The 20,322-nt window shown below is 41.3% G+C and overlaps 1 protein-coding gene across 2 annotated transcripts in view; it reads left to right on the forward strand.

Annotated features, from left to right (window-relative positions):
* The first annotated feature begins 5,301 nt into the window (after nt 1-5,301).
* The window catches only part of LOC137796490 (neurexophilin-4), a 42,672-nt gene continuing 27,651 nt past the window's right edge, over nt 5,302-20,322 (forward strand). The window contains exon 1 of one of the 2 annotated variants that reach the window (XM_068594444.1): nt 5,302-5,381. In XM_068594444.1, the coding sequence (XP_068450545.1) occupies nt 5,358-5,381 (24 nt within the window). In that variant the 5' untranslated portion in view covers nt 5,302-5,357. Of the gene's footprint in view, nt 5,382-7,028; nt 7,484-20,322 lie in introns of those variants that run through there. The other variant, XM_068594443.1, reaches the window with a different exon arrangement.

Raw genomic sequence — 20,322 nt, forward strand, 5'->3', positions numbered from 1 at the left:
CCAATTAAAATTGAGCAGTTGTAAGGCCACGTTTAGACCAGCTTAATGTGATGAGCACAGCCCTCTCATTTATTTCAATGAAGGCTGTGATGCAGCATGCGTCACTGCAGCAAAGAAACACTGTTTTTCAGAAGAAGAAAAAAGTTAAAGTCAGCTCAACTTTGGTGTGGATGTCTAACTGAATACGTGCAAGCTCACTTTCCTGTTAGAATGCGTATATTGTTGTATTCCTACTGTTCAACTATCGTCTATCTCGACAAAATAGTATTGCCATTGAGAAGAAGAGTTGTAAAGTGCATTCAGACATGCCAATTTATGATCCAGTAACTGGTACGAGTTGTTTTTTGCGTTCTCGATTTTATTCCAGAGCTGTTTTGATCTGAATGTCTGAACGTCGAGGTAAATGCTAACATGCTGAAGATGTTAAGCAGGTTTGATCTTTGCCATCTTCAACATCTTAGTTTGGAACCATCCTGACCGGCTGGTTCTGGTCTACTTTCTGTTCCAAGAGTCAGGACTAAACACAAAGAAGCAGGGTTCAGTTTTTCTGCCCCACATATCAGGAACAAGGTCCCTGAAAGCAGCAGGTCTGCTGAGACCCTCAGCTCCTTTACATCCGGGTGGAAAACTTTTCTGTTTGCTGTTAACTAAACCAGACTCAATGCTGCATCTCACTACTATTATTCCTCAAACTGTTGTGCAACTTTTATTCATTTTCTTTTTTCTTGACTGTTTCAATGTTTTCTTAACTGTTTTTAAATCTGCATCTTTGCTTTTAATGGTTTTATGTGAATCACCTTGTTGTTGAAATGTGCTACACAAATCAACTTGCCTTGCCTAGTTTAGCGTGTTAGCAATTGTTGTACGGTATTTGATATTGGACTAAAGTTTAGCCAAATTAAAGTTTTGACCTGATGATGGGAGATCACTACAGTTATTACAATCCCCCTCGTGGACAACTTGAATATCTATAGCAAAATACATGACATTTTGTCCCCATTAATAGTACTCAAGAGCACAGAAGTCAACTTGAAGGTAGCCCACGAGGAAGGGTCAGTGAAACAAGAGGATTCATCCTCTGGGCGCTATGAATGACCCAATTTCATGGCAATCCAACAGTTGATGTATTTCTGTCTGGACAAAAGTGGCCAGACTGGCCACTTGCCGTCCTGAGGCGACACGTCTCACACTAGACAATTGTCATTCTTCACATCGGACAAACTTCACAAAGAGTCTTCCACATTGCGACACTGTCAAAATAATTCCAGACGCATATTATGTCCTGTCCTGTTCTGACAGACAGACGTAATCAAATCCAATTATACCACTTCTCCCTTTGCTCCCCATTAGCGCTCATCTCCCATTGTCCTCCCAGATTTCCTTCCTGCAACAAAATATTTGAATGACAATGGCATAGTCCTAACACCCGCAACAGGCACAGCGCTCATGCTCTTCCCCTGTGCCTCTCTCGCCCTCTCTCCTTCCCACACGTCCTCCTTTCTGAAATCGATTGAAAGGAAAACAAAATGACAGGGTTTCATATCACTGCTGTGATACCCCGAGACTACACAGGGAAATGACTATTTCCACACACAAAAGGCTCCATTACTGCCAGGTGACCTCTTGTCATTCTGTTCTTTAACCCCCGAGTTACACAGCCCAGGATCGGCGCTTCAGTATGTATGCACGAATAGTTTGTGTGTGTGTGTGTGTGTGTGTGTGTGTGTGTGTGTGTGACTGAGTAGTGTGATTGTGTATGTACCAGAGCTCCTCATGCAATGGTAAGGAATCTGTCATTCATATCAACTTTTTTTCTTAGTTTTTTTTTTTTTTTGCGGTTATGTTTGCGTTGACTGCAGGGCCCTCTATTTTGTAGCATTACAAATTTCTGTTTTCCAAAAATGCCAGAGGCATTTTTTCTTTGTCCTTCTATGCATGCTTGCAATTACTTAAAACATCCTTAATGAATGTTTTACCCTATTAAGAAGATACGATACTTCATTCTATAGACTCAAGATGACACATTTAGTGGTCTTCAGCTCTGTAATTGTATCTAATTGTGTGTAATCTTTGTAGTGTATCTACTGCCTGAGTGTGTTAGAGACGTGCATACGTCCACAGACGGACCTCCACCTCTCCCCACATCCATCTCCTCCACTTCTCCTGCTTTGCCCCCATTGTCCTACTGTTGCATGTTGAAGTGAATTTACAAAAAGACCCTAAAATGAAACTGATGATAGCCGTTGCCTCACCCACCTCATTACAGCCACAAGAAGAAGAAAAAACTGCTTCACTGATCGCATCGATGCATTTATCTGATCCCTGATCATTCACTCAGGACATTGATCTGTATGAGTGAGGGAGCAGTGTGAGCAAGAGCTTTTCTCTCGTTCGCAGTCCATAAATGTAAAACATCCAAGCTAGTCTCACTTTTATTGTTTTAATATCAGTGTAAACTGCCAAAGTGTATAAGTTATTCCTCTTCTGGCTTTTTTTGGCCACTAAACAGCTTTAGGTACATAGTCACCACTCTCTGAACTGAGTCATCATGATTTTATTTAGATATGAGACGCTTGAAACGACAAGCGTGAAAAAGGCCAAGTCTGTTTGATGTCGCTGTGAAGCTGAATTATTAATCAAGACCCAAACTGTTGATTATCTACAGTCATCATGCATAAACTCAGCTTTTCTTTCAATCCCCAGAACCACGTCCCTTTTGTTCCTCCCTCCTTCTACTCCTCCACCTTGTTCCTCCACCACCTTCTCTCCCAATTGTCCTCTCCATCACCTTTCTCCTTCCTCATTTGCTGATTCTTCTGTTTCCACTTACCGCGTCACCCTCCTCCATACTCACATTGTTATCCTCCTCACTTATCCTTCGTTACCACCTACATCTGCTTTTCTCCTTATCCGTCAAAAGCCATTAATGGGAAAGTGTTTAAAGGCTGGTTAATACTTAAACATGCGTGGACCTCTGCACTTAGTCTTGCCTGTAATTTATTGGCCTCAGTGATACATACTTCTTCCCGATAGTTTGCAAACATGACGATGATAAGTACGAGCCGCCTTTAAGTGCGCAGTTTTGGAAATGATTAAAAACTTTCTCGACGTTTTTGGGGAGGAAGAAGAGGAATAATGACGTGGGGATGATATTTGTGAAAGTAGATGCACTCGCCTTGTGCCCAGAGCATGTTCATTCATTTACTATAACCATGCGGCGACCGAGTGACTCGGAACAGGAGCGTTGCTGCTAAGTGGAACAGAGAAGGGGAGCAGCTGGGCGAAATTCACCTGCCACTTCCAATGTGGATCAGAAATTGCACTCACACCAGCAGCCCCTTTCCAACAGTGGTGGAAAGAAAAAATTAAGGGAAACAGGAGGACAGAGTGTGCTGTGGCCATACAAATCACGGACAGCAGATTGAATGGAGGCCAGTGATGGAAATGGGAAATGGTCACATTCTTTGAGACCTGCTGTGTTTGATAGACAAGGTTTCATGGTCGGCTGGAGATGAAGCAATGGGTGTAACACACTGATTTACAGCAGCCGGAAGATTGGCAGAAACAAAAAGAGTAGCTTAACTTACCACTGGTCTTTCATGACCACAGTGAAGTGTTCCACTCTTTGAAAACGACGGCACATTAACGGTGCAATGTGTAAGATACGGCCCGAGTTTTTGCTCAAAGCATTTATTTAGATTCGCAAACAAAATGAACTAATCGTAAAGAGGTCGCCGTCTCAAGACCGGTGGCGCAGAGATATCATTGTTGCATGCTAACCAGCTAGCCCCTTGAGAGGCGATAGTAGCGCCCAGTCTGTCCTCCGTCCAACGTGAGAAGAAGCAGAGCTGCGCTGAGGTCGTGTCAATCACGTTGAAGTTACACTTACAGTCGTCTACTTATTGGAAGACGTACTCCTGGCCGCCAGGAGACTACTTCACCGGGAGGAGAGCGGTCGACAGCTCCATTCAATTAGAATTCGGACCCCAGCGCCGGGGGTCTGATCCTGGAGGACTGCCCCGACCCGCCGCCAGATCAGCAAACTTTCTGTTGCTGTAGTTACAGGTTAGACCCAGCACTGCTGCTGACCACCGGAAACACTATTCGTCCCGGTGCTTGGGTTTTCCCGTGGCCAAAATTTGGGTTGTATAGCAACTCAAATTCTGAAATAGCTGAAGGTCTGTTTCTCTTAGTCTCAATCTTCTGCTGTCAGGGAGGACTATCGAAAAGACCTTACAGCGCCCCAGAAAACATAATATGGGCCGGCGCCACAATTGAAGATTATTAAATTGCAGTTTTATGCTGACTGTCTCAACATTTCAGTATTTTGGTTGAATTTTGGATATTTTTGTCCTGCTTTTTTGGGGTTTGACAAAAGATCTGTGGTTTTCCCTCATGTGGTCAATTGGTTTTAAATCACTTAAGTTTAAGGTTTAGGATGTATTGTGGTTTAATTTTTATACTAAATATGTTGTGCTCCAAGTCTCAATTCACTTTTTTAATATCCAAGACCATAATCTTTCCAGACTAGGATGAAGTGCTATGAGTTCAAACACAATAAAAATGTAATCATCCTTTAGCTGAAGATACTGGAGGGAAAACAAAGGAAATAGGTTGTCACTGGATGTCTGCAGATGCGTTGAGCATGACCATTATACGACTCGGCAGATATGTTCATTAAAATGTTTCCTCATTATGTCAAAGAACAAAAAAACAATCGTAGGAAAAAAAGGGATTTATATCATATAGGATTAGTTTATTCTCTGTTATACACTAGTCTGAATACTTTTTCTCCGACTTCATACTTCTCCGATGATATTGTGTAACTTACTGTACTTTAGCTGGTTTTGGAGTTTCGTTTCTTGCCAGATTATGTAAATGATTACACTGGCCAAACATTACTTTCAACCAGATGGTTGCATATTTGACAATTTTATGAGACATTTATGTTCTTCAGATCATCCAGTCGATGACACTTATTGTAGACCATACTGTAAATTATTATCAGAAATCCATTCCCAAATCTGTTTCCCCCTCATTCCCTTCCTTGAGGACACCCAGTGTTCGTCTTCTCGGCACTGAAGTTTGCCTCTGCATGCAATGACTCGTTGCCTCGCAGGGAGGCAGTGCTGTGTCATCCTCACACTGATGAGAGCGAGCCACAGACGCACTGCAAAGAGCCGGCGTTTCAAAGAGTGATAACAGATTGCTAATATACAATATATAGCTTGACACATAACGACAAAGCAGCTCGTGTTTGCACTGACACTCCTCTCCATCTGTGACAGGCTCTCACTGAACAGGCCCGTCAACATGATGTACACTTTGTCCAGCAGCCCCAAAAACCGGCCTTGTCGATGAAGCATGAGGACGCTCCACAGGTGAGCTAGAAATATTGTTATTTGAAAAAGAGGCGTTGCAGCGTCGGTGTTTGATAGGTAGATTTATATGTGGGGGTTCACGGCCGAATAACGTCGACAGAGGCAGTGAAAGTAGAATAGTAAAATTATATTTTGGTGTATACTGAATACGAACTGTGTACATGCTGTAAATGTTTGGAAAAGACAGAAACAGATGAAAAACCAATGAGACCGACAGGAAGATAAATGGGCACTGGGGGAAAACACAAACAGTTTGTTGGTCAGTCAGTCATTCAGACAGTTTCCAGAAGGGACACACATCATCATACGCAGACAGAAAGTCGAGACAGACATTATGCTTAAACAGGAGAGACGTCCGCCAGTCACCCAGTCAGATACGTATGACTGATTGACAGCATTATATAACGCAACACAGACACACTCTTAACAATCCAGCTGACACACACTGATCTCTCCACACAGATAAACTCGCGAGACAGGCGAGCAAGCGCTGTGCATCCCAGATCAGTTCCTTTTAAAAGGTCCACAATCAGGCAGGCGGCAGCTGGACTGGCCATCAGGGAGAGATGTGGGGCCGCGCTGCCCCAATATATCCATGCAACATTAATATTTCAAAATTGTTTTTCTGGGAATTTATAGTCTGCCGAGCCACTGGGCTCCATCACACACAGACACATAAATGAAGCAATTATTAAGGTTTGTGTCTTTGCCTAAAATAACAATTGTTTTCCATTTGGTCGTCCAGTTTAAGCTGCCACGAAGAAACTCACAAGTCGTCAGTGGATAGTTTGTGCTCTATCCATCCATCCATCCATCCATCCATCCATCCATCCATCCGCATACCGTTTTGTTGGTTTTCCTTGCATATGACAGCAGCCAGTTATGAAGCCACAGACCTGTTTACTTGATTTTCTTTCCGTGAGTAATCGTTATAATGAAGTAAAGTATTAATAATAGTATAAATAAAGTATTAGGACTGGAGCAGAATTCATACTGAAGTGTTAAGTTTAAAAATTATCTGTAACAACCATTTTCCTTGTGGATGAATCTGATTATTTTCTGAAAAAAAATATCATAAAACGGTAAAGAAATTCCCCGGAGCACAATGGGGGTGAGCTGCAAATTGTTTGTTTGTCATATGATCCTTGAAAAGCCAAATAGTTTCAATTTACTATTATAAACGGCAGAGAAAAGCAGTGAATCCTCACATTTTTGAAGGTGAAGAAAATACTTAAAAACGAACCAATTATCAAACTAATTGTCGAGTTTAATCGAGTTTAACGTAAGCATGAAACAATGAGTGTAATACTTATTCTGAGGAAGTTGCCATCTTGAAGTCACATTGTGAGACACCCTCTGACTTTCTTTAGATGCTCAACACTAACTTTACTCAGTCTCAAACACAACTATTGTAACGCTCTCTCTGATTGAAGTGCTGTGACGATTGTAAGTCGACTCATTTTCCAAACATTGACTGGACAAAATATCATGCATGCAGTTGTGGTGTTTGCGAACTAAACGAGAGCTCCTGTGCGCCGTGACGCGCGCGCGGACAGGGGAGAGGAGGGAGGTGGGGTGGGGGTGGTGGGGGGAGAGAGAGAGAGAGAGAGAGAGAGAGAGAGAGAGAGAGAGAGAGAGGGAGAAAGAGAGAGGAGAGACCTCTCCAAACCAACCAGCCAGCATTCCAAAAAACGCAAGAAGCGCTGGCGATCTTCAATGAGATTTCCTCTTTGCTTCCGCCCTCCAAACTGACTTCGTCTCCGCGCAAACTTCCAGCGACCGTCCAGCATGAGCGGAGACCAACACCATGGATGTGCCACATGACGCGGACCACACGAACTGAAGCCACCGCTCAAAGTTTGCGCACGGAGACCACTGTGACACTGACTGAACAAACGCACAACTTTGCGCGTTTTTCTGCTTTCCTGATACTTTTTACGTGTCGCCGGTCGCCGGTTGGGATTGCTTGGATTCCGCGGTGCTTCTTTTATATGTCCAGCCGGGGAGACGTGTAGTTTTTCGGGGTGGTCCGCTGTAAGGAAGGTGACATGCAGGTTCTCGGTTGGACCGTAGTTCTCCTGTGCCAGTGGATCCTACGGAAGGTGAGTTTATTATCATCCTGAGAGGAAGAAAACAAAAACTAAATACTATTTTAAATAGCTAACTAAGGAGAGGAGGGTGCTGCGTTTGGACACACACACACACACACACACACACACACACACACACACACACACACACACGCACACACACACACCTCCTTTTAGAGAGTTTCCTAGAAATCACTCCGCTGAGAGAGAAACGTACGCGTAATAAGGTTTTTTTTAAATATTTTATTTTACGACACATGGAGGTATTTCAACCGCGGGAACTTTATAAAATGATTGATTTAAAGTTAAATGTTGTTTTTTTTTAAATCGTGTTTGTTAGTTTGAATAAACGGATGTGAGACTTTCTGCCGGATCTCCAAAACGCGCAGATTTCTGCTGTGTGAGCGTTTCCTCTTCATTCCCACTTGCAGCCTCCCTTATCTATGCATCTGTTTGCGCTCCCAGCAACTTCCTCTATATTTTTTTCTTCTTCAGAAGTTAAACACGCCCGTGGCTTGTGTTATTATCTCGGCATCGCACTGGCAAAGACTTTACACGACTATAGTTTGGCTGTGAAGCTGCTGATGGTGTGTGGTTGAATGTGCGCGTGTTCGTGCATGTGCGCGGTATATTAGAGCGTTTTTTTTTTTTTCCTGATTGCTTGACACTGACAGCGGTAATGTAGTTATTATATAGAAATACCCACACATAACAGCATACAAGAGGAGGCTGTCTGACCCAGCAGAGCAGGTCTGTACTCGCGATGGATCTGGCCTCAGAAATGAAAGAGAATACAAACATCACCTTTCACCATGATCCTCCTCTTTTTCTTCTTCCACACCTCTGACTCCTGCATTTTCCTCCCACCTCCTGTTCCTTTCCTTTTCTTAATACTTTAAAAAAAAAAAAAAAAAGATTTTAAAAGCATCCCTGAAAGTGTAAAACAAGTCTGAATAACAGTTGAACATCACTTAGTTTAAGTGTTAGGACTAAAGAGCTGAGGGGGTGGATGGGGAACTTTCACTGCTTACAGATTTGCAAACACTGATTTTTTTTTTATTTTTAAAACACCCTGTTGGCTGGGGCAATGTTGTATTGTGACAGGTAATAACACCTACGCGTCTCCTGAAGATTGAATGCAAATCATTTCTGCTGCAAAGTGAGACTTGCTCTGCCTCCACCGCACGAGTGCAACTCTGATTCAAGTATTAGGATTGACTTGGTATTAGATTATATCAGCCATGCTTTTCAGTAATGTGCCATTTGAAATTGTGTCGGATCCTTTTTCTTTTCTTTTTTTTTTGTTTTTGTTTTGAGGAGTCGGCTGGGAATAAGAGTCTTGTTTGTTTTGTATGCGTTGTAGATGACGCAGTGATTCGGCTGACATAAAATGACAAGTTCCATCCTTGGGAACGCTGTTAGCTTGAGGGATTAATAAGTGAAGAGGTAAAGGAGGCAGTGAAGAAGTGGAGGCAACATTTGGTAAACAGGGAGGAGAGGAAACAAGGGCACATTAAATATCTCACTAACTTCATTTCTCGGTCTCTTTGACCAAAACCAGAGGCCAGTTTAAGTACATGTGTAAGTGCATTTGCAAGAAGACGAGACGGGAAGGTGAGAGAGGACGAGAATCCTCTCAGGATATTTTCAAACTATCGTTAGTATTTTAGAACTGCGTCAAAAATATCAAACTTCTTTCACATATTATTTTCAGAAATGTGTTTTGAAAGATGTATCCGTTGGGCCCAGGAGTGGGTTTCCTTTATCTTCATTAAAGAAGAAAAAAAAATCCTGCATATGATGTCCAACGCTGCAATATTCAAAATATATTTCCACCTTTAGCTTTGAAATGAAATCTACAGTAACAGCACTACAAAAGAAGAAAAGATGTGTGAAAAGCTGCTTTGCTGTTTAATGCTCCCAGTAGGAACAATAGCATTAGCCGGCATCTCAACCTGACAAAATCCTCTTATCTCCCCCCATAAAACAACTAGCTATATACCCCAGGGATATTACAGCAACTGAGTCACTTTAATATCATTATACTGTATATCCTACTTCCTTTGCAATCGTGTCTCATATATTCTGCATAGCTTTGCATTTCTGTCTCGGGGAAATCTGTATGAGAAATACAGCCCAGTGTGTTTCCACGCCTCATGTTCGTGCCCACATTATGTATTTATGTTCACGCCATTGTAGGAAACCACAGATTAAACCAGGTGGTTGTTGTTGGTCCCCCACACACACACACTTATACACACACACACATATCCTCGATGTCTTTTCGTCCATCCATCTGTCCGTCGAGCGATCATGTAAACTGTCAAACGGCCCAGTTTCAACAAGCAGAAGGCACCACTGGTCTGTAATCTGCGCAAATTATATTCTCTATTCACAAACCGATTAGATATGTAATCTGTTGAAACATGATGATAGAAGCAATCACATTATTGCTATATCTATTGCCTCTGAAATTGTTCCCAGAGATCAAAGCGTTCTTTAACCCAAAAAAATGGCACAGATTCATCCAGTGTTTTAATGGATTCTAACATGGTTTGCTTAAGGTTAAGCAACAATCCATTTTTATTTAATTTGTTTTTTTCCCCCCCCTTTCAACAGCCCTGTGCCCCATTTTTGACAACCCATTACTTTTAGAAATGATTTATCACTTGCTTGGTGCAGTGAACAGTTCCACCCCAGGCTTGGTATTAGCCTTAAGGAGCGGGGAATTTAATTTAAATGTGTGAAGATGTCATATATTTTAGACTAATGTAAAATAAAACATCATTATGGACCTGTAGGTCCTGCTTTGTACAAGCACCTGTCATCACTGCGCAGGTTGAGGGGCTCATGTAGGACGGTAAACTTAAACACAAATGCACCTTGTTGACTTAAGTAAAACACTTTTTTTTTAAAATTTAAAGACAAAGTTGGGAATGTATAACAACTGTATAACAGCCCGACCACTATTCTGCGATTTATAGAGGATCCAGAAATAATAATGAAGGCAAACAGCAGGCAGGGCTACGCTGCCAAAATTCAATTACAAACCTGTGCACCCTGTGTTTGACTGACAGCTCCACTACACCTGAGCTTCCAAGAAAGGGATCATTATGTCTGAAATTATTGATAAGGCAACGGTATTATTTTTAAGGCACAAAGGAAGAGAAACCCAGAACATACTCAGGCTCTCTGACAGCTGCTGCTGTTCTCTGCTGAAAAGGCCTGTTGCTGGTTCTTGGTTCTCTCCCTGTTGGAGCCACCACTTTATGCTGGATATAAGGATGTTAAAAGGGTTCCTGGGTCAGAGATTTGGCTACCGTTCATCCATAATAAATGCACTTCATCGCTATTTTGTTTTAGATATTCTCAGAAGGGATTTGAGGAAGAATCCTCACTTGAAGAGAAAGTGAACGTAGCATTGGTACACCGTGAAAATACTCCATTACAAGCTCCGACTGCTGCATTAAAACTATGACTGAAGTAAAAGTAGAGAAGTGTTGATCAACATGAAATATATCTTCATAATGCAGTAGGAGCAGATCTGAGTGTTACTGTCTTAGTGGTGTGTGATGAAACAGATGAGGTAGCAGGATGGATGCGGTGATTTATTAAGTGTCCAAGAGGCAGGTAACAGGTAATGAAAACGCCATACAGCAAAAATGATAAAGCAACACAGGAACAAAGGCAGTGGGCTGGTATACGTAGTGAGTGACTGATGAGGAAAGCGGAAGCAGGTGAACATATGAATGAGGAAGTCTGGTGAACAGGCAAAGAACTTATTTTGAAAGGTGATAAGCGTTTAAAAGAAGTGTTTCCCAATGGGATTTTTCCATTGGATTTTGGATTATTGCAGAAAAAAAAAGCTCTGTTGAAAAGAAATATTTATGATACTTACACGTTTTGTTCAGCAAGATAATCTTAACAAACACTCACATTTTCTAAGTGTGAATACAATCACCAGATGTGAAAAGTTCACTTTTGGCTTTAACCAAACTACGCCATGAAGCTCAAGGCGAGGAGTCTGGATTGATGAAGTTCAGGAGTCTCATTTAGCCGCTTGGTAGCAAACGCCTCCTTAAAGACACGTACAAGCTTCTCGACTCACCAGTTGGATATTTACTGACATATTTAAGCAGTGTTAAAATCTACGCTAATGCCTTATAGCACAGGCTTTACAGCATACAGCCCATGGGTGTGCGTTATGATAATAAAAGTGCTGGTAAAAGCCAGTACATCTATTATAACAACTGTATCCAGCAGCATAGGATATGTCATATGATGGGTCTTATGCAGAGAGACTCTAAATTTGGATATCAGTGAACTTTACAACAGGACATGATGATTTTAATGAGGGCTACTTTACTGTTCGTACCAGGTTAATTTTGCAAAAAAAAAAGGTGTTTTCAATGCAAAAGGGTCCAGCGATTCTAGCAGCGGTTCTTAAAGAAGTACCAAGTACAGTACTCATGTAAATGCTAGTCATGTTCCACTACTGATTCTCACTTTTTGTTATTATAACAATAGTACTTCTACATGTTACTGTTTAAAAACTATTGTTTGTGTTACTTTGGTTGTTGCTGCAAGAAAAACAAGGAGGAGAGTAAATCAAGAGTACAGGATCAAGTTTGTGTGTCAGTCTAAAGTGCATGTCAAATATATCTGAAAGTGCTTCTAGAGATGTTCAAATATAAATGTGAGACGAACACAAATGAGAGGATAAGGGAGTAGACGTTTCATTTCCAGACACTTGAAAAATAAATTTGTTGGACACTTTTATCTCATTCAGTTCAGAGCGTCTTCGCATTTCAGCGTCTCCAAAAAGCTCCTTTGTCGCCCGTGTGGAGAACAGCAGATGTGCCTCAGCTTTAAATGCAGAGGCAGATCACACTTCTTTGGGCAGACAGGAAACAGCTGGGGAGGAGCGCTGTGTTGTTTACACTGTCACACTCGCAACTGGCTTTGGAAGTCAGTCACAATCTGGTCCTGCTGACCCGCCAGTAACTCCGAGATGTTCCTTTCATAGTACAGGTTTTCCTGTTTTACATTAATGCAGTTTTCAGTGTAATCATGTTGCACCTTTCAGATCAATGGAGATGAAAGAAGAAAAACACAGCTGTACGTTGACGTTTCATTGAAGCAGTCGTGTTCATTTTGTGCGATTTTCATTTCATTGTGAATAAAATACATCGGTTAAATCTTTAATTTGCATGGATTTTGAAACAATTTTGAACGTTACAGGTAGAACTAAACATTGTTCATGGAATTTGAAAATGTTTTTTTCCAGGCCTGAAAAAGTCTTTGAAAAAAATGAAATTTCCAAAAGTTCTGGAAAAGTCACGGAAATGTGTTATATTCATGTGTCCATTTACGATGAGTTTGAAATAATTAACATTTTTTTAAAAGAAAGACGCTTAAAATATAAGCAGGCATACATAAGGCATCTATATGTTTATTCTTTTTATTAAACTATTGTCTCATTCATTTGCGTTGGAATCCTCATTGTTAGTTTTAATCCAACATGTTCTCACTTTTTCAGGCTTACACCCAGATTTCACAAAATGGTGGGTCATGGAAATTTGGTTTAAAGTCATTCATTGGTCAAAATGTGTATGAATTTGTAGTTTTGTAATATTTTAAAGAATGAATATTGGATTAATTGGCTTCCATTCGCATACGCCTATGCTTTGGTCCGACTGGGGTTACAGTGCTACAGGGAAAGTTCAGGGGATCACCAAAGTCATGACGACTCAACCACCGGGCGGCTTGAACATCTGTCATCATCCATTTGCAACAGACTGGCATTGCCATCCTCATACCAACAAAATACCAGCAAAAAAATACGAGGCTTTTGACCATCTTTCGAGGTCACCTAAATAGTATTTGCATCCTAAGACCAATAAATGTTGATGGAGCGATGTTATAGTTGTGCTCTCAATCTGCGAATCATTGAGCAGAAGGTGGCACAGGAGGCCCTGTGTACCGACACAGTTAAACTCACCACAGTTAAATGATCTGTTGGCTCCCTCCTTTCAGCCTGGTAGCACCATCTCCTGTTATGCACAGTCCAACAGAATGATTTATATTATTATTCCTGCAGTCTGCTACTTTGTTTTTACGTCGCCTGGCTGGTTTTTTTTTGTGTGTTTTTTTTTTACAGTGCTTTAGGCCACTTGTGTTGTGAGGTATTCGCGCTCCTTTTCTCCCATGTCCTATGTTTAATCTATATCTGTTTTTCATACTTATTTCTAAAGGAATGCTTTTTAAAATAGGACAAGGTATACACGGTGAGAAAAGACTGAAGGGTTTTAAGAAAAATCAAGTACATTCTTCAGTTTAATTTTACAAACTAGCCTCCAGCTGTCGCAAGAGTCTTGCTTTGGTTGACTTGGTTGTGAATGCCAGATGGTGGGCTTTCACATAACTGCAAATAACATTGGCAATTGGTTGAAGCTTTTATGTTGGAAAGAAAAATATGGAAATCAGAGAAGCAGACGACTTGAATAGAACGCCTCCTCCTGTCTCGTCTGGGCTCTTGTGGAGTTACAGAAAGCTCAAGTTAGTATGAAATGGTAAACAAAATGTCTTTCATACATTAACATTTTATGGCATGATGGCATTGATCAGTTACAACAAACCCTATTTTGATCTGGTTCTTGTTCACCGATTTACTTTCTTTCCTGGCTGAGTGAAGTCAGTGTCGTCTGTCATTTTGAAATCAGTGGAACCAAATTCGAAAAAAAAAAAGAAAGTAAAATGCTTTATTCATGTTGCCTGCATATTAAACTTGTCACATGTAACTCTGACAGAAAGAAAAATTAACTGCAATCACGCTGAAAACGGGAACGTTTAAACGGCCGCACAGATCGTGTTTGCATAGTTGAGAGTTGTGTAGTTACTCTTAATACCGTTCCAGGTGTGCAAAGCCTAATCATAATATCGCAATGTCAAAGTTTATGCGCAGTTTATGGTAATGTTAGTATTTTTCCAGCGTTTGGTTGCCCAGCTCAACAATTACCCAAATAAACTTACATTAAAGCAGTGGTTCTCCAACTTTTTTCGTCGCACACCCATTTGGAGAAAGAAAAATGTTCAGGCTGAACCGCGCCAACAAAGTTGTAACAAAAAATCTTTTGTGACTCCTCCATCCTATTTAAAAAAAATAATACAATACAGAAAATTGCAATCACTTTCAATTAGACAATCAGAAAACATTAAATAAAATGTGCAATCACTTTGTTAGAACAATGCAAATAAAGTTTTATCTGTGCACAAAAAATACAAATATTTGGCTTAATAAATTGCACATTGTGGCTTCAATTAACCTGTTTTGCACTAAATATCCTTTCAAGATAATAACAATGTGCAACTTGTGCCAAACAAAATAGAATTAATGCAGGTATGTGATTATGTTTCATCAGTAATAGTGGCCTAAATATTTTTAAAACGGAGTTGCAGGCACTCTCAATTCATGCTTCATGTTGAGCTTAGCACATTCTGTTTAGACAGAAGCAACAGCAGAAAAGCTGATCGTCTTTTGGCGAAACGCCAAGAATCAGTGAGTCGCACATGCTCAAGCGCAACCTGACGACGTAACGTAAACATTTCCACAAAAGTACAGGGGTCGATTTGATCCCATTCAAGGTTTAACGTCTCTAAATAAATGGTGGAAATCTTTTTTTTTTGCTTCATATTTCCTGATTTTGACTAATTTAATGGGGACAACTGGGTAAACAATAACATGATCATACGTCTTCAACAACTTTTTTTTTTTACTGTGTAAAAAGAAATATCAACATTTTACACACATTGGTTTTGGTTGTTTTGGATGATATTGAGGTCACTATTAAATACAAGTGTATAATCTTCAGGAAGTATTATGGCCCTCACCTTACTTAAGGAGTAAGGCTGAACATTAGGTCTGTCTTCTAAAAAAAAAAAATGTGGTTATTAATGTTTTCTTAAAACCTTCCCTTAACTGTAGACAAGATCCTGAGCTTTAGTAAAAGTAGTAATATAGGTGCTCTTGTTATCAGTGTGGTTACAGTGTATATTATATGACCGCAACATCCAAGATTCAATTACCTTGGGACCTTTGTTGCGTTCCCTCCTCCACCTCCACATTTCTACGCCGTCGGCCCTTAAATCCATGTCAAATTGCCAAAAGAAAAGGGAAAATGCAACAATGTTAAAAAGTAAACGTCTTGAATCCAGAATCTCAAAAGGTATATGCAGTTACATTGTCAGTTTCTGTTTGTTAACACAGCATTAAAAATTCAGTGCAGTGGTGGTGGAGCGAGGCAGAGAGCGAAGAAAGAGATGAGACAAACTTTGACTCCGGTGAATTAAATGGTATTTTCTAAATGTTTCACGGCGGTCACATCTTAAAGCACAAAGAAACCCATCCACACCTCCTCACACACCTGCGGTAAGGTGCCGGATTTAAAAATGAATGCAGTCCAAGACATGCTTCATCCTGCTGTGGGCCTGTCTGTCAACAAGGGGCGTGAAGACGCAGCGGTGTTTGACCTGTGAATGAGAATGGGCTGCATACTCCGCCTATTGGCAGGGGGTTGCACACCGACGTGGTTACACACCAACAATGCTCTCTTTTGACGCCTAGAAAACGCAGCAAAATAATAAAAAAAAAAGCAGATACGGACACTGCCACACACTAATAGTGGGTCATAAATAGTGAGAAGGATTATTTCGTTAAATAATTAACGAATGATTAACTAAATATTAAGGGAGGCTGAAACAAAATGTAACTTAGTGGTGAGAAAAGAAAACGTCCCATTCCTGAATTCGCACAAGCCCAGCGTAAACAAACACAGTGAAGGGAAATAGTGTTTCAACGGCCAATGTACAACGCAAGCTTGAACAAACTACCATGAAATACCCCTGACTTGTTCTCGGCAAAATTTGCTCTTGCGCTTGAATAAAAATGTCCGTGCAGAGAAAGAAGCAGAACGGCGAGCTCCTCATCAGACCATGGCTGGTAGCCACACTGCCATGACAGTCTGGAGAAGGAGGCCTGTGGACAGCTGCTGCCTCAACCCCGAGAGGGTCTCGCATCTCATGGCCTGACCAGCCGCCCAGCCTCCAACCCGGCTCTCTGTGTAACTGCCAGCTTGGGCCTTGAAGGAGGAGGAAGCGGTGATGTTGGAAATTGTTGGTGCAGAGCAAACAGGAGGCCTGTGAAACTCCATGTTTCTCAATGTCTTAGGTTTTGTATCATTATGCTTTTTCTATAATCTGTCCTCACTGGCCTTCATACTCTGTATGCTCTGTTTGCTCCCTCCCTCTTCCTGCCTCTCCTCTCTGCCTGAGTGAAGGGAAGGCGGATGAGGGCAGAGCAGGCAAAGCACATATAGAGGTCCAGGTCAAGATAACCACACCTGATCTGTCTTGAACTGAGCTCTACCCACACCGCAGAACACACACATAGCATTTTAATGCATCCTGGCCTGCCCCGATGGATGGGCTAGCAGTATTACAATAGTACCGCGTATGACTCACCAAGCCTTATGGAGCGACTGTGGAAAATTGCTCCCTGAAAGGAGTTGTGGGGGGCATGAAAGAGAGAATGCACAAGGAGGCGATAACGTCTGAAAAGGAATCAATTCGAAACTATTACTCGTAATACCTGGCATAGACGCACTTGCATAGAATGGAGCTACGATGAAAACAAATTATCCACAAGCACAGGCATCAACACGTATACAACCAAGAGGTGAAATTCAGGAATGCAGGGTACACGAGTACCCAATTGTTCATGTTGTCATGGCCAAGGTGTGATAGACAAAGAGCTTATCTATTACACAGCAATTACCATGGAGGTACTATACAGCCATGATGGCAGAGGGGAGAAAATGAACACTTAGCTGCAGCCGATAAAGGGACATTACAGCTGGCTGTGTCACGGCCCTGTACCGCTGTCTGCTAAGAGGCCACACATCCATCACCGCACCGTGTCCTTCTGAACAGAGGAGAAGGGCAGGTGGGAGCTCCACAACTTCATCCATCATCTCACCTTTTGCATGTTGACTTCATCTTAGAGCGAAGACTAATTAATTGAGAACACTTTTACAATTTAAAAGTTACTGAGTGTAGGCGGTAAGGCTGTTTGGTACTGACTCAAATTTACTGAAGATGTCTGTTCAGATTTGTACTTCATTTGTTGTTTGATTCGATATATTTTCTTTTTTTTTTATTTCCGACTTAATTTAGTTTAGACACATTTCTTGTATTACTGCTTTTGTTTGACCCGTGGCAGCAGGGCTCTACGGCAATGTTGGTTTTATCCAAACAGAAATTTCTCAACAACTAGTGGATAGATTAAACTGACTAAACTAAAGGCCTTTGTGATCCCCAGAGGACGACTCCTTATGACGTTGGTGATCCCTTAACTTTTCTTCTCGTACTATTATCACGTCAGAATATAATACCTGCAAAACAAAAGACATTCCCATCAGTGTTTAATGCTAACCAGCAAATATTACTGTCATGCAAAACAAAGATGTTAAACATGGAAAACATAACTGCCAAATAACATCATATTAGCATGCTAATGTTAGCTTTAAACTCAAAACACTCTTGTCAGTGCATCTTCTCATTGCTGCTAGCTTGGCTGGGGACTCTTAAGTCTACCAAGTGACCAAGTATGAAAGAAACCCTGTGCAAAAACTGTATTTGTCTGTATGTTTTTCAATCAATCATCTTATTCGAAAACTCTACGGTTAGTGTTTTTTTGTGTGTTACTATAATAAGAGGTGTAATAATTGTTCCCTATCCTAATGCACCATAGTGCTTATGTGTGTTAGCCATGAACGTGTGGTACACTAAAGGGTTCCGGTTTGGGGATTTAAAATATGGTCACCCTACTTTAGTCTTCTTTAATATTTAATATATGAGAACTTTGGATCATTGAAAAAAACATGTTTATATTTCTCAATAAATGGCATGGAAAATAAATATTGTGTTGGCAACTCAGGTTACACAGTTGCAAGTTATTGTCAATCATCACACTTCTGCGTTTTTGAGAGGTTGTATTTTTGTTTCTATTCTCTCCTTATGTATTGTAACTATTAGTTTGCTAAGTCTCCACCGCAGTTTTGTTGTTGTTGTTGTCTTCTTTTGCATGACTTAATAAATAAAGCAGCAGGGCGAGATTCTGGGTGTAAAGGGGTCAGCCCTACTTTGGATTGCTCTGCTGGTGTTGCTCCACTTTGAGAGGTCCCCAGTCATCTTCGTGATGTGAGCAGTGTGTTAATCTCTCCGTCTATCTCTCTCTCTCTCCGTCTCTCCCCCCCTCCCTCTCTGTTTTTCCTGGCTGCGAGGAGCAGAGTTGAGCTTTGGAGATAAATCACATCAGAATGGACACTTGGCTCCTGATGATGGGCACCGTGTTTGTTTCATACATGCATGATGAGTAGCTCGGCTCTCGGCGGGGGCCACCAGTTATGGCATCCCGCCGCTGCCCGTGGTCAATGTGTTGCCTAGTCTCAGCTCCCCCTGGGAGAAAACACATGCTGTGCTTCATACATTTGCTATTTGATAAAGCAGTGTGTATTCCGATGTGTTCGCGTGTGTTTACTGGTGCGGGAGACAAGCATGAGAACTGAACACGGGCTCACACAGAGCGCTGAATCGTTGAAGAAAAAACAAAATGTGTGTGCGTCGGTCGGTGTGCGGTTGTTAACATGCACAATTTAAAATGAACGATATGTATGTATGCACTGTAGATACAGGTGTTTGATTTATTTTTCTGTTTTCCGACACGTGCAAGCAATATTCGTAAATGAGTGTAGCAGATACAGTATATAGTATTAAAGAGCCTTGGGTTTTCACAACATCCAATGATTAATAGTGACACACCCAGGGGAGAAATATAGAAAAGGATTATGTGCATGTAATGAAATAGTAAGTGTAATCCGAATGACACCAAATATCATAACTCACGGTGCAGACAGCAGAGAGCGCTCAGGGTCAGCTCAGCGTGAGGACCCCGCCGCAGATGAGACCGCAGAGGAGGGATTCGGTTTTTTTTTTGGTTTTAAAAAAAAATAATAATGTTTTAATATCTCCACCATTGCTTGTAATGCATTCATTCAGACATGCATTGATTTATTGGAAAACTGAGGCAGGGTGAGGCTGAAAAAAAAGAGAGACACAGGTACTCAGCTAGGATTGTGACCACTCTGGTAAGCCCCGGTATGCGCTGAACCTCAGCATCTTAATAAATAAGAGATCCTGCGGAAATCTGCTCTCCATACAATAATCTTAGGGATTTCATGTTTTTTTTTTAAGAAGACATCTAATAATGGAGTCTTGTTTGCTTTGTTGTTTGTCCTTTCAGGATTTTAAGAGCTACTGTCCACATGGAATGCATTATTGAGATGAAAGAAAGACAGATTTGTTTCCCTGCGGATTGTTTTCACATGTCAAAACTTTCTTTATAGATATTGTGTCCTGGACTCGAGCTTAATGGAGAACGGTCAGGAGATTTCAGGGGGAGAAGCGAGCACTCTGCAGAACCATTTGGTCACAGATTGCTGGCTCCTCTCTCAGTCTACAGTACTTCTCAGTCTTTCTCTCTCACAGTCTTTCATCTTACACCTTTCTCACCTGCCACCTGCCTGTCACAACCGTCACAATTGGGCCTCTATCCTTCACTCCATCGCCCCATTTCTCCTCTTGTATGTTTTTTCCACATCCTCCTCGCTTCCCCCCCCCCCTCCCATGCCTTGATACTGGTCATGCCCAGCCCGCTACTACTTTTGTGTCTGATTAAAATGTAGCCCTGGAAGATATACAATATGTGAGGAGAATTTCATAGTTTGAGCTTCCAG

Source organism: Clinocottus analis, unplaced genomic scaffold (assembly GCF_023055335.1).
Source record: "Clinocottus analis isolate CAN_PGR_092001 unplaced genomic scaffold, fCliAna1.0.p SCAF_3, whole genome shotgun sequence".
Taxonomy (NCBI): Eukaryota; Metazoa; Chordata; class Actinopteri; order Perciformes; family Cottidae; genus Clinocottus; species Clinocottus analis.